The 14,148-nt window shown below is 48.2% G+C and overlaps 1 protein-coding gene across 3 annotated transcripts in view; it reads right to left on the reverse strand.

Moving 5' to 3' along the window:
• Positions 1–4,263: 4,263 nt before the first annotated feature.
• The window catches only part of svopl (SVOP-like), a 143,955-nt gene continuing 134,070 nt past the window's right edge, over positions 4,264–14,148 (reverse strand). For all 3 annotated transcript variants that reach the window (XM_038780875.1, XM_038780876.1, XM_038780877.1), the window contains 2 exons: positions 7,883–7,996; positions 4,264–6,264 (listed from right to left, as the gene is read on the reverse strand). In XM_038780875.1, the coding sequence (XP_038636803.1) occupies positions 6,235–6,264; positions 7,883–7,996 (144 nt within the window). In that variant the 3' untranslated portion in view covers positions 4,264–6,234. The remainder of the gene's footprint in view (positions 6,265–7,882; positions 7,997–14,148) is intronic.

Consider the following 14,148-nt stretch of genomic DNA (forward strand, 5'->3'; position numbering starts at 1 on the left):
AAGGTTGTCTTCCAGGATATGGCACGGCTCTAGAGGGTTACAAGGTAGCCAGGAAGGAACTCATAAATGGACTGAGGAGAGCTAGACGGGGGCATGAAAAAGCCCTGGCAGGAAGGATTAGGGAAAACCCCAAGGCGTTCTACACTTATGTGAGAAATAAGAGGATCAGAGTAAGAGTAGGCACGATCAGGGATAGTGGAGGGAACTTGTGCCTAGAGTCTGAGGAGATAGGGAAGGCCTGAAATGAATATTTTGCTTCAGTATTCACTAGAGAGAGGGACATTGTTGCTCAGGAGAACAGCGTGAACCAGGTTAATAGATTCGAACAGGTTGATATTAAGGAGGAGGATGTGCTGGATCAGGAAAAGCATCAGGATAGACAAGTCCCCTGGGCCTGACGGGATATACCCAAGGTTACTACGGGAAGCGAGGGAGGAGATTGCTGCGCCGTTGGTGATGATCTTTGCTTCCTCACTCTCCACTGTAGTAGTACCGAATGATTGGAGGGAGGCGAATGTTGTTCCCCTATTCAAGAAATGGAATAGGGAAATCCCTGGGAATTACAGACCCATCAGTCTCATGTCTGTGTTGACTTAAAAATATTGTAAAGGATTCTGAGAGATATGATTAAAGATAGCCAGTATGGCTTTGTAAGGGTCAGGTCATGTCTCACAAACCTCATTGAATTCTTTGAGGATGTGACGAGACACATTGATGAAGGTCGGGCAGTGGATGTGGTGTATATGGATTTCAGTAAGGCATTTGATAAGGTTCCCCATGGTAGGCTCATTCAGAAACTTAGGGGGCATGGATACAGGGAAATTTGGCTGCCTGGAAACAGAATTGGCTGGCCGAAAGAAGACAGCGAGTGGTAGTGGATGGAAAGTATTCCGCAGTGGTGTCCCGCAGGGATCTGCAACGGGATTCTCCGCAATTGGCGCGATGGCCCAACCCCACGTCAAAAACAGCACGAACCACTCCACCGTCGGGCTGGCGGGAAGTAGCAGAATCTGCAGCACTTCAGGGGGCTAGGCCAGAGGGGTTGGCACCGCTCCAGCTGGCGCCGAAGGGACTGCGCAAGTCCGCGCTGCGCCAAAGGACTGGCCTGATCCCGCGCATATGCGGAACCGCCAGCGTATTCTAGTGCATGCATAGGGGGGGGGGTATCTTCTCCGCGCTGGCCATGCTGGAGTCCTACAGGAGCCGGCGCAGAAGGAAGAAGTGCCCCATGGCACAGGCCCGCCCGCACATCAGTGGGCCTCGATCGCAATCCGGCCCACCCGAGGAACGCCCCAGCCGACTTACCTGCCAGGTTCCGCCACGTGGGACCATTTCTAATCCATGCCGGTGGGACTGGCTAGAAACCGACGGCCCCTCAGCCCATCGGGGCCCAGAGAATTGCCGGGAGGGCCACTGCCAACGGCCCCCAACCGGCATGGCGTGAACTCCGCCCGAAAACCGGTGCGGGATTCGCGCCCCCCCCCCCCCCCCCCCGGGGATTCTCTGACCCCATGGGGTTCGGAGAATCCCGCCCCTGTACTGGGACCTGTGCTCTTTGTTGTTTTTATAAATGAGTTGGATGAGGAAGTGGAAGGGTGGGTTGGTAAGTTTGCCGATGACACGAAGGTTGGGGGAGTTGTAGATAGTGTTGAGGGCTGTTGCAGGTTACAACAGGACATTGACAGGATGCAGAGCTGGGCTGAGAAGTGGCAGATGGAGTTCAACCTAGATAAATGAGAAGTAATTAATTTTGGAAGGTCAAATTTGAATGCTGAATACCGGGTTAAAGGCAGGATTCTTGGAAGTGTGGAGGAACAGAGGGTCCATGCACATAGATCCCTCAAAGTTGCCACCTAGGTTGATAGGGTTGTTAAGAAGGCATATGGTGTGTTGGCTTACATTAACAGGGGGATTGAGTTTAAGAGCCGCGAGGTTTTGCTCCAGCTTTATAAAACACTGGTTAGACCACACTTGGAATATTGTGTCCAGTTCTGGTCGCCTCATTATGGGAAGGATGTGGATGCTTTGGAGAGGGTGCAGAGGCAATTTACCAGGATGCTGCCTGGATTGGAGGGTATGTCCTATGAAGAAAGGGGCAGCACGGTAGCATGGTGGTTAGCATAAATGCTTCACAGCTCCAGGGTCCCAGGTTCGATTCCCGGCTGGGTCACTGTCTGTGTGGAGTCTGCACGTCCTCCCCGTGTGTGCGTGGGTTTCCTCCGGGTGCTCCGTTTTCCTCCCACAGTCCAAAGATGTGCGGGTTAGGTGGATTGGCCATGCTAAATTGCCCGTAGTGTCCTAATAGTAAGGTGGGGGGGGGGGGTTTGTTGGGTTACGGGTATAGGGTGGATACATGGGTTTGAATAGAGTGATCATTGCTCGGCACAACATCGAGGGCCGAAGGGCCTGTTCTGTGCTGTACTGTTCTACGTTCTATGTTGAGGGAGCTCGGGCTGTTCTCACTGGAGCGAAGAAGGGTGACTTCATAGAGGTGTACAAGGTGATGAGAGGCATGGATAGAGTGGATAGCCAGAGACTCTTCCCCAGGGCGGACATGGCTGTCATGAGGGGACATAATTTTAAGGTGATTGGAGGAAGGTATAGGGGAGATGTCAGGGGTAGGTTCTTTACACAGAGTGGAATTCACTGCTAGCAGAGGTGGTGGAGTCAGAATTATTAGGGACATTTAAGCTCTTGGACAGGCTCATGGACAGCAGTAAATTGAAGGGGTGTAGGTTAGGTTGATCTTAGATTAGGATAAATGGTCAGCACAACATCGTGGGCCGCAGGGCCTGTACTGTGTTCAAAATCAGGAACGGTTTTAATAGAGTAAATAAGGAGAATTGATTCCATCGGATTTAAGATTTAAGATAACTGGCAAAAGAACCAGAGCGGGGGGAATGAGGAGAATTGTATTTTCATGCAGCAACATATGATCGATGGCACTGCCTGAGATTTTAGTGACTGCAGATGCAATAATAACTTTCAAAAGAAAGCTGGATAAAGACCTGAAAAGAAAATTATGTTGGACTATGGGGAAAGAAGTGGGGGAATGGAAGTGGGGGAATGGGATGAATTGGATAATCCTTTCAAAAAATCTAGCATAGCTTTGCCTACCTGGTACATGGGGGACTTGGGGGCAGGCCGAGTTCTGTGTCTTGCTGGATATCCTGCTGCATTTATTAGATTGTTGCTGAGGTAGGATTGGGATTTTCTGTCATTTTAAACCTATTGTCCCTTTTCTGTCCATAAATTTCCCACCTGTCCTGAATCCCCAAAAAGCTTTTAATTTTAAATCGTAGTATCACAGATCGTAGACCCCTGGGTCACCTTCTTGTTGATTGAGTGGCCAGTTCTCCTCTTCGCTGGCGAGTGTCGTCATCTGCCGGGATAATTCTAGGAAGTTTTTTGCGCTCTGCTTTACTTTTCTACCTTGAGAGGCCCTGAAGGCTTGACCCTAGTCCAAACATGTGTGTTGTTGTTGTTGCCAGTCCTCTCTTCACAATTGTATGGAACGATCTAGGTTCTGCCCTGGGCCTGTTTTGGGGAGTTTAGCTGCATTATGTGGTGTGCATGTAACTCCCCTTAAATCTGGGGTTTCCGTGTTATTTTTCTTTTGTTTTTTTCTAAGGGTGTGCTTGACGAATCCGCTCTCGGCTCCTACATGGGTTCAGGTGGGTCTGATGGCTGGAAGGAGGAGGCTGTGATGGATTATTTGGTGCCATTGGCACTGCTGGAGTTGAAGGAGATTGTTCGCCCGATCATGGCATGGGAAGTTTATCCTGATTTCCCGTGTTGATCACGGATCCTCTTTCTCCCTCGCTGTCTGGTGGGACGATAGGAGTATCTAGATCTGCCTAATAATTGTATGGGGCCAGTTATGGTGTCGTTCTCCTGTTCCATTCCATACTCACGTTGGTTAAGCCCCTTTTGCTTCTTCGCTCATGTTGTTCTCTAAAATGTAAAATCTCAATAAAAATACTTTCTTTTTAAACGAACACAGGTCCCATGGGCTGAATGACCTCCTTAATGTATTGGGTGATCCTACGACTTAAAATTAAAAGCTTTGTGGGGATTCATGACTGGTGGGAAATATATGGACAGAAAAGGGATGATAGGTTTAAAACGAAAGAAAAACCCAATCCAACCTCAGCAACAATCTAATAAATTCAGCTGACGATCAGCAAATAAAAACTCAGCATCGCTGAAAAATATTCCCCAGCATCTCAGTTTCACATCAGTAAACGGGAATTTTCAACAATATTCTCATGCAAATATAAAAAGTTTATTGTAATGCAATCATAAAAAAGTCTGTCCAAATAGCCTTCAACATGATTAAAAAAAACATTCCTCAAAGGTAAAAAGGATGCAGCTTTTTTTTTAACTTGCAGTTACTCAGAAGCAACTGTATACATCCCTCACCATGTGGCGAGTACAGTACGCCTAGGAGCAACACGACTTATGATTGGGATTTTCCTCATGTCATGTCCAGGTCTGTTGTTGACTAATTCATGGAGGTCGACAGCCTGGTTAGTCAACGTTTATCGTATCATTGCGTCATGCGGCTACCAGGAGCTAGAAGGCAAGTTAAATAGATCTCGGTCTTCTTTTGTCTATTAATTCTTAATTTCCTATGTCAGGGGCTGATTTTCCAGCTGGGTGCTCCCACTGGATGTACCATCGCCCCTCGGTTCAGATTTTTCTGTTAATTCATTTGACTGGTTGTCGTCACCTTTTTGATTGAACAGTCAAGGTGTTAATATCTCTGATTTTCTGATCAGTCCTTTGTCGAGCACCAATCTTCAAGGGGAATGCAAACCAGTGAGTCAACTTGATGATACCTTTGTTATACATGCTCAATGCAAAATCATTGTATAAGCCTCAGTTAGCCTGAGCCATGTCTATCCAGTAAAGTGGAGATGCCACGCTTCAGTAACTAGGGCCAACACTGGTGTGCAGAGCTTCTTTTTAAAACTCAGCAAGGAGTGGTCCTAGTAAAGAACTGAGGCCTCCACGCAGTGGACAATATTTAGTTTGAAAACAACAGAGCTAGTTGTGACTCCATGTTCGAGTTTTAAGAGTTCATAGCTCACGAGAGGGAGAAACGGCTCAGGGAAGTAAGGGGGTTCCACAGCCTTGAGGTCTGTTGAAAGAATTAGTGCAATAATATCTCGATATCAATATAATAAGGACTCAGAAAGCAGAGTGAGTGGGACAAAGCATCCTGGGCTTATGAGGAACAGGAAGGGCAATCGTAACGGAGCATGGCGCTATCAATAAAATGGAGGAAGGGATTTCAACGGTCGTGAGGTAAATATTCACGGGCAGATATAGAAGGGCATGCCGGACATGATGAGCTGACTACAAGAGGATTGGCTGTGTTGCTAACCTGGATGGTTATCATGGATGGAAATCTCCAGCCATTGTGATTCACTTTTCCCACCGGCTGCGCACCTCCCCTCCTGCATGTTTTCCGGCTGCGATGGGCGGCTTCGATGGGAAATGCCATTGACAAGCGGCAGGAGTGCAGAATCCCGCCGCCGATGAACGTCACACCTCTGAGAAACATGTGCCTGGGAGACCGGCCTCATAATTTTGACAAAACTTCAAGATAATGGATAACTCAAACAGTAACATAAACAAAATATAGGCGGAGAGAGGTGGTTCGAACGATGAGACAGATTGATTTTCTTCAAGGTGAGGGGGCAGAGGCAACAGAAGATGACATTCCCTCAAAAACCTGACATTTACTCAAGTTCAGGGGACAGAAGATGGAACAGTGCTGACAGGAGAGACATCCGTGGTGCTCGGTGTTTTAAATGATGCTTGTCCCAACCCACCCAACGGGACAGGAATGTACTGTTGCACTTGAGGAGTGTTTTTCCCTCTCGACCACTGTGGCAACTTTTAATTAGCTTATTGCTTTATGCGCTATTTTAGGCCACTAAGTTTATTCCTGAGTGCAGACAGCAGAAAAAATTCCCCCAATGTTCAGCCTTTCTCAACCTTCTTCCTCTGCCAAAGGCAACTTGTGATGGATGTCTGAAGGATGTGAGGCAATAAGATAAACTTGCAGATAAGTTAGTGGTAAGTAAGAAGTGATCCAAAGTAGAATGGGAAGAGAATGACACGTCATGTACAGTCCAACACACGATTCAGAATCTCATTGGTGAATGTGTTCCAAAGGTATGGAGAAGAGATCCTGTTTGCTCTGTCGAATATGGACTCCGCAGTTTAAATACTGGAGGAGGACGGATTGATCTCCTGCAAAATAAATCAAAATGGCTGTTGAAGCTGGCAACAATTTAAAGGAATAAAATATTGGGTTGCAAACCATTTCCCGGAATGTTACAATTGGACATTGCTGTGTAGATGTTTGGAGGACTCATCTTAGGTGACTTTCTTCATTATTCTTCTGCAATCTTGGCTCATCCAGCACTGGGGGAATGCTGCAATGCCATCTTTTGAATGAGATCCTAAGTCCGTCAGAAACTACAGAGAGTCGTGAACACAGCCCAGTCCATCACGCAAAACTGCCTCCTATTGACTCAGACCCTGCCTTGGCAAAGCGGTCAGCATAATAAAAGACCCTTCCCCTCCGGGTTATTCTCTCTTCCAACCTCTTACATCAGGCAGAAGATACAAAAGTCTGAGAACACGTACTAACAGATTCAAAAGCAGCTTCTTCCCAGCTGTTACCAGTCTCCTGAATGACCCTCTTCTGGACTGAACTGATCTCCACGCATCTTCTCTACTCAGCCATACCATACTCCATATGCTTCACCCGAATTTATATTGTATGTATTTACATTGTGTATTTATCCTATGGTTTCATGTATCGAACAATCTGTCTGGACTGCAAGCAGAACAATACTTTTCACTGTTCCTTGGTGCACGTGACAATAAATCTAAATCTAAACCGAGGCCCCATCTGCTCCCTCTGGTGGATGAAAAAGGTGCCAGGGCACTAGTTCGGAGAAGGGCAAGGGATGTCAATAAGCATTTCGCTGACATTTAAATACTTTTGGAGTGAAGTCCCTCTTTAATGACATGCAATTTGCACACAGGAAAGCCTCAAAAACAACAAATGATAAATAACCAATTTCTCTGTTTTGATGATAACATAGAACAGTACAGCACAGAACAGGCCCTTCGGCCCTCGATGTTGTGCCGTGCAATGATCACCCTACTCAAACCCACGTATCCACCCTATACCCGTAACTCAACAACCCCCCCTTAACCTTACTTATTTAGGACACTACGGGCAATTTAGCATGGCCAATCCACCTAACCCGCACATCTTTGGACTGTGGGAGGAAACCGGAGCACCCGGAGGAAACCCACGCACGCAGGGGGAGGACGTGCAGACTCCGCACAGACAGTGACCCAGCCGGGAATCGAACCTGGGACCCTGGAGCTGTGAAGCATTTATGCTAACCACCATGCTACCGTGCTGCCCTTTTTTTCCAGTGAGGACCCAGAGTCCTCAACCGCTTCTCATTAAGTTGTGCCCTAAATTCATCCGCCTTGTTTGTCAGATTCCTTGCATTAAAATAAAGACCATCCAATCTTGCCAAACTCCCTTGTGACTTCGTGTTTGTTGAGGAATTATGTTGGCCCGGAAATTTCTGCCTTTCTTCAAATAGTGTCATGGGAATGTTCGCATTCAGCGGAGAAAGTAGGCTTCCTCACTTTATATCCTATTTGAAAGGCAGCACCTCAGCAGCGCAACACTCCTTCTGTACAATACTGGAGTGTTAGCTTGGATCCCATGGTGTTCTAATCCAAAGGGAAGTGTGCTAGCATCGGGTGTAGCCCTTTTAAACACATTGTCACTTTGAGCGTCAGCGTGGAAGTAAAATGAGTGTGATTCCATCCTCACCTGCATTGCGCGTCCTTTGGTCTCAATGGGAAGAGTGTAGGCCAAAACAGAACAAATGAGGCACACAGCACTAAACAAGCACAGAGCTGTTATAGGCCACGTGCCCAACAGGACCTACATGGAGCAAAAGAAGATGAATGAGCGGATGCACTGTGCTCAGGTGACAATGATGGCTAAACGTTAGCATTAAAGCAACATAAAGGCTGATGGCTTTCGAAAGAAACGGCTTACGGAAATCCCGCATTAATCTGCTGGTGGCGACACCATTTTGAAAGAGCCAGTCCCTGGTACTTTACCAACACCAATTTTCTTTCACATCCTTACCGGCACTAACTTTCTTTGATGGTGATGGAACCAACAATTCACGAGACACGTGCTTTAAGATATGAACAGTGGTTTTAATCTACTTACTACAGAGCCAGCCTGTTACCCGTTGAACTCTCGATGAACTGCAGGCTGGCTCTGGACACGGTTATTTATACAGCAGTCTAGGGGGAGGAGTCATGGGCGGAGCCAAGGGTGGAGCCCTGTACAAACTCCTGAGCATTCCGAGAACTACTCCCCCTAGTGGTCGGATAACGCTACTGCGCTTACAATGGTATTGGTAAATACAGTGTGAATTACTAAGTTACATTCACCACAGATGGTCGTGTCAAAAACAAGGACCTCTAGAGAAGTAAGTAGTATCTTATTAGATAGGAGCAAACTAACGAGGATTATGGGGGATACAATGCCAGGGTTTAGAATGCTTGCACAAAGCAGTGAATAAAACTGATGAGCTACAAGAACAAGTGGTCCAGTGGGAAACGGTGCAGCGACAATAATTGAAATGTGGCTTAAAACTGCTGGCGACTGGACACTTAATATTAAGGGGTACAAGGTGTTGAGAAAATCTAGGAAAGAAGAAAGGGAGGTGGCCTGGCAGTATGGATTAGGGAGGATAGTATAGTTTTGGGAAGACAGTCAACGGAATTCTGCGTCGGCGGGACCCTCTTGTTCGCCGTAAGCGCACCCACGCCCGTGAGTTTCCCGCCAGCACGGAATGGCCACAATGGGAAACCCCATTGGCCGGCTGAGGAACGGAGAATCCCGCTCCCGGCGGGACCGCGATGGAAAATATGGTTGGCGGACGGGAGGGTGCAAAAACAGAATTCATTCGGTTAGAGCGGAGAAGCAAAAAGTGGATGATCACATGATTGGGAGTATTTTATAGGCCTCAGAGAGAGAGAGAGAGATGGGGAACAAATCTGCAGGGAAATCACGAAGATGTGCAAGAATTAGAGTGGTGATATTGGGAGATTTTCATAACTCAAAGCATGAATTAGGATAATGTTAACATCAAGGATGAGGAGAAATTTCAGAAGGTGGCATTGCCATAACTGGTGCTGCGACGTCACTTGGGTCACGCTGACCAAGGCTGAGATTCTCCCCTCCCCGCCTCCCCCCCCCCACCCACCTTTTCGGCGGGTGGAAAAGCTGGTGGTCACAGAGACTCCAACGGGAGCCCCCAAATGGCTTTTACAGCGACGGCATATCCCGTTCAGAGAGATTTAGAGGGGATATTTGGGAAAACGTTTTCACACAGCGGGTGGTGGGAATCTGGAACTCGCTGCCTGAAAGGGTGGCAGAGGTGGAAAGCCTCAACATTTAAGAAGCATTTAGACTAAATAGGTGCTTGATGGCCAGCGTGGGTGGGCCAAAGGGCTTCTTTCTGTGCTGTAAAGGTCTCTATGGAGGTATGGCCAATGTTGAGGATGATTCAAATAACATAAAAATTATGAGCAGGAGTAGCTATTTGGCCCCTCAAACCTGCACCACCACTCAATGAGATCACGGCGTCTCTGCCTGCGGATTTAATTCCACTTCCCTGCCTACCCCATAACCCTTGACCCCATTGTTGATCTGTCTAATTCAGCCTTGAACATATTCCCACAGAATCCCTGCAGTGCAGAAGGAAGCCATTCGGCCCACCGAGGCTGCACTGACCCTCCAAAAAAAAAAAACACCCTCCCCTCTCCTATCCCTGTAACCCCACGCATTGACTATGGCCAATCCACCTAACCCGGACATCTTTGGACTGTAGGAGGAAACCGGAGCACCCAGAGCAAACCCACACAGAAACGGGAAGAATGTACAAACTTCACACAGTCACCCAAGGCCGGAATGGAATCCGGGTCCACTGGCACGGTGAGGCAGCAGTGCTAACCACTATGCCACCATTCGCTCACCATAATGCACTGCTTGCTAGGCAAGAGTAATCCAAACACTAAATGACCCTCAGGAAAAAGAATTTGCCTCATCTCCTCATGGAAAACCTTTATTTTTAAACTTTGCCCCCTAGTTCAATGTTGGCCCTGGAGTGGAACTGGAACAGGTCACAGATAAGCTGGCAGAATGGGAAGGCAAGTTGTAGACAGAATTTAATACAGAGACGTGTGAGGTGATACACTTTGGAAGACGATATAGGGAGGGTAATTTCCAAAAAGTATTCAGGGAAAGAGTGACCTTGGAGTACATGTGCACAGATTCTTGAACGTAGCAGGACATATTGAGAATGTAGTTGGTAATGAATATGGGATCTTTGCTACAGATTGGAGAAACTGAGGTTGTTCACCTTGAAGAAATGGCGATTGAGGTGGAGGTGTGCAAAATGATCACAGGTTTGAATCAAGTAGACGATGTCAATGGAATTTTCCCCTTACACATTATTCGATCGTGACAACTGGTATATAAAAGAGTGAAGCAAGATGTGGCACTCGGAGAAGTTACATTGGCTCAATGCCTACTCAGAGCTAACTTCATTAACTCACTAGGGTCTGGTGCAAAGCTCAGAAGGATCACTTGAAAAACATAAATGTCCACAGCATCGTCCGCGAACTCAGATCTTCCCACTGCTCTTCACAGAAAAGAATTTGGATAGTGAGATCAAATGAACCGAAGAGCTTTCTTCAGTAGATAGATCCTGGAACTTCATGTCCAACTATTTTCAGTGGTTTACTTAAATCTGTCTCAGCCTGGATACTTTTAAACTGCTTTTGGATTTCAAACAGGAATATTAATTGCCTGGTAGATTTAAAAATTTCACTTTTATTATTCATTCGCAGTGTGATCAGAACTGAACGTGCTATTACTTCATTTTGAACTGTGGACCATTTGGCTGAATAAAGACCATCAAGATGGCTGACCCTCGGTGACTTATTGTCTGCGAGTCCCCAGAATAAAAGAAGCCATTTCGCAGTTTCGGAAACGTCACACCTCGCTATTTCTGAGGGGATACTAGCAGACAACTTGGGGACAGCACTGCCCAACTTTAAAAGGAGCCACACAGCAGCACAGCATCATAGTGGTTAGCACAATTGATTCACAGCTCCAGGCTCCCAGGTTCACTTCCCGACTTGGGTCACTGTCTGTGTGGAGTCGGCACGTTCTCCCCGTGTGCGTGGGTTTCCTCCGGGTGCTCTCGTTTCCTCCCACAGTCCAAAGATGTGCAGGTTAGGTGGACTGGCCAGGCTAAATTTCCCTTCAGTGTCCAAAATTGCCCTTAATGTTGGGTGGGGTTGCTGGGTTATGGGGATAGGGTGGAGGTGTGGAGCTTGGGTAGGGTGCTCTTTCCAAGAGCCGGTGCAGACTCGATGGGCCGAATGGTCTCCTTCTGTACTGTAAATTCTATGGGCGGGATTCTCCCTTACCCGGCGGGGCGGGGGTTCCCGGCGGGACGGAGTGGCGTGAACCACTCCGGTGGCGGCCCGCCCCAGAGGTGTGGAATCCTCCGCACCTTCAGGGGCTAGGCCGGCGGCGGAGTGGTTTGCATCCCGCCGGCCGGCGTGGAAGGCCTTTGCCGCCACGCCAGTTGGGGCCGAAGGGACTCTGCCGGCTGGCGCAGGTCTGCGCATGCGCGGGAGCGTCAGTAGGGGGGGGGGGGGGGGGTTCACCTAGGCGTCGGCCATCACGGAGGCTGAAACAGCCGGCCCGTAGGAAAAGAGTGCACCCACAGCACAGGCCTGCCCGCGGAGGCCAGATCGCCCCGTGCCCCCCTACCCCAGGACCCCGGAGCCCACCTGCGCCGCCAGGTCCCACCGGTAAGGGACCTCGTCTAATTTACGCCGGGGGGACTGGCACAGAACGGGCGGGACTTTGGCCCATCGCGGGTCAGAGAATCGCCGGGTGGGCTGTTGCGAGCGGCCGCCGACCGGTGCGGCGCGATTCCCGCCCCCGCCGAATCTCCGGTGCCGGGGAATTCGGCGGCAGGCGGGGGCGGGATTCACGCCGCCCTGCCGGCAATTCTCCGCCCTGTGATTCTATGATGTATGATTTGAATTTGATAAACCAGGCGTGTGAGTGGAGTCAGAGAGTCTATGGAGGTAATGGCTTCCCAAACACTAGATCCTCAACAAAGAGCGCCTTTTAATGGCGGAGATGTTATCAGCCTGGAATGCAAGGCCAATTTCTAAACACTGGATAAATATTCTTTGTTCAAGGCCACATGGAGAGATAAGGTCACATTGCCCAAGACTCTGCCTTGTTGAACAGGTTAATATTGCCTTCCTGAGCTGCAAACCAGCCTACTACTTTAACATCTGACAAGCCGGCCATAGAGGAGATCATAATAATAACTTATTGTCACAAGTAGGCTTCAATGAAGTTACTGTGAAAAGCCCCTAGTTGCCACATTCCGGCACCTGTTCAGGGAGGCCGGTACAGGAATTGAACGCGTGCTGTTGGCCTTGTCCTCCATTACAAGTCAGCTGTTTAACCCACTGTGCTAAACCAGTGGGCTGATCATCTAGCCAGGCTGGACAGCTGACCCCACTGACCTCTGCTGATGCTTCTGTAGCATTGCCCACACACTGATTTATTTGCTGCCTGCCTTTTTCCTATTGTGAATTCAACGCCACCGGAAAAGCAATTTTTATTGAAGAAATTGCTCATGGAACTTTGATTGCACGTCAACCTATAATTATTTTCTTTATGGTCTCGGTCTTGCAAAACCGCCTTCTCTCTGGCCGCCCTCTCTTTCCTGTGTTGTGCAGAGGAGGGTGCCATTACAGGATCTCCTTTTTCATGTTTTTTGGAAGTGCGTGAATAACTAGCCTTTTGAGGGGTTATTGGTTATGGGGATAGTAACAGTAACACAGGGGTTGGAAAATACACTACCACTTATTAAAATGTAACAAACTCTTTTTGTTTACCGACAGGCAGTGAGGGGAAATTTAAGAGCCGTTTGAATAGGCAGCACGCCCCCTCCCCAATAACAACACATAGACATCACCAACAAGGTCAGCATTCATTGCCTGTCCCTCTTGATTTCTACAGTACTCATTAAACATCATGCCGTCTGGAAGGGTCGTCCATAATTGGGCAGCACTGTGGCACAGTGGTTAGCACTGCTGCTTCACAGCTCCCAGGACCCGTGTTTAATTCTAGCTTTGGGTGACTGCCTTTGTGGAGTTTGCACGTTCTCCCCGTGCGTTTCCTCCGGGTGCTCTGGCTTCCTCTCAGTCCAAAGATGTGCAGGTTAGGTGGATTGGCCGTGATAAATTTCCCCTTAGCGTACAAAGATGTGCAGCTTAGGTAGAGTTAGGGTGGGAGATTGTGTGGGTTGCGTCCTATTTCAGAGGGTCGGTGCAGACCTGATGGGCTGAATGGCCTGTTTCTGCACTCTATGATTTAGAGGCAACTTTATTGATCATTCTAACAGAGGACTTAAGAATTGGTTTGTCTTTCTCAAAGATGTTCATAGATCATAGAATTTACAGTGCAGAAGGAGGCCATTCGGCCCATCGAGTCTGCACCGGCTCTTGGAAAGAGCACCCTACCCAAGGTCAACATCTCCCCCTATCCCAATAACCCAGTAACCCCACCCAACACTAAGGGCAATCTTGGACACAAAGGGCAATTCACCATGGCCAATCCACCTAACCTGCACATCTTTGGACTGTGGGAGGAAACCGGAGCACCCGGAGGAAACCCACGCACACACGGGGAGGATGTGCAGACTCCGCACAGACAGTGACCCAAGCCGGAATCGAACCTGGGACCCTGGAGCTGTGAAGCCATTGTGCTATCCACAATGCTACCGTTGGTGGTTCATTTTGAAAAGGAAGAACATTTTTCTTACAACTTTTTATGGGGGGGGGGGGGCAAATGGTTTCTGAAATGAAGCTTCCTCTTTAACCTGATTAAAACTACTCCCATGCAGTTCTACAGTGCATTCTGAGTGAAATCCTTTTTCTCATTAAGTCATGCTTAGTTTCAACAATTAGAAA

The sequence above is a fragment of the Scyliorhinus canicula genome, chromosome 20 (assembly GCF_902713615.1).
Source record: "Scyliorhinus canicula chromosome 20, sScyCan1.1, whole genome shotgun sequence".
Lineage (NCBI taxonomy): Eukaryota > Metazoa > Chordata > Chondrichthyes > Carcharhiniformes > Scyliorhinidae > Scyliorhinus > Scyliorhinus canicula.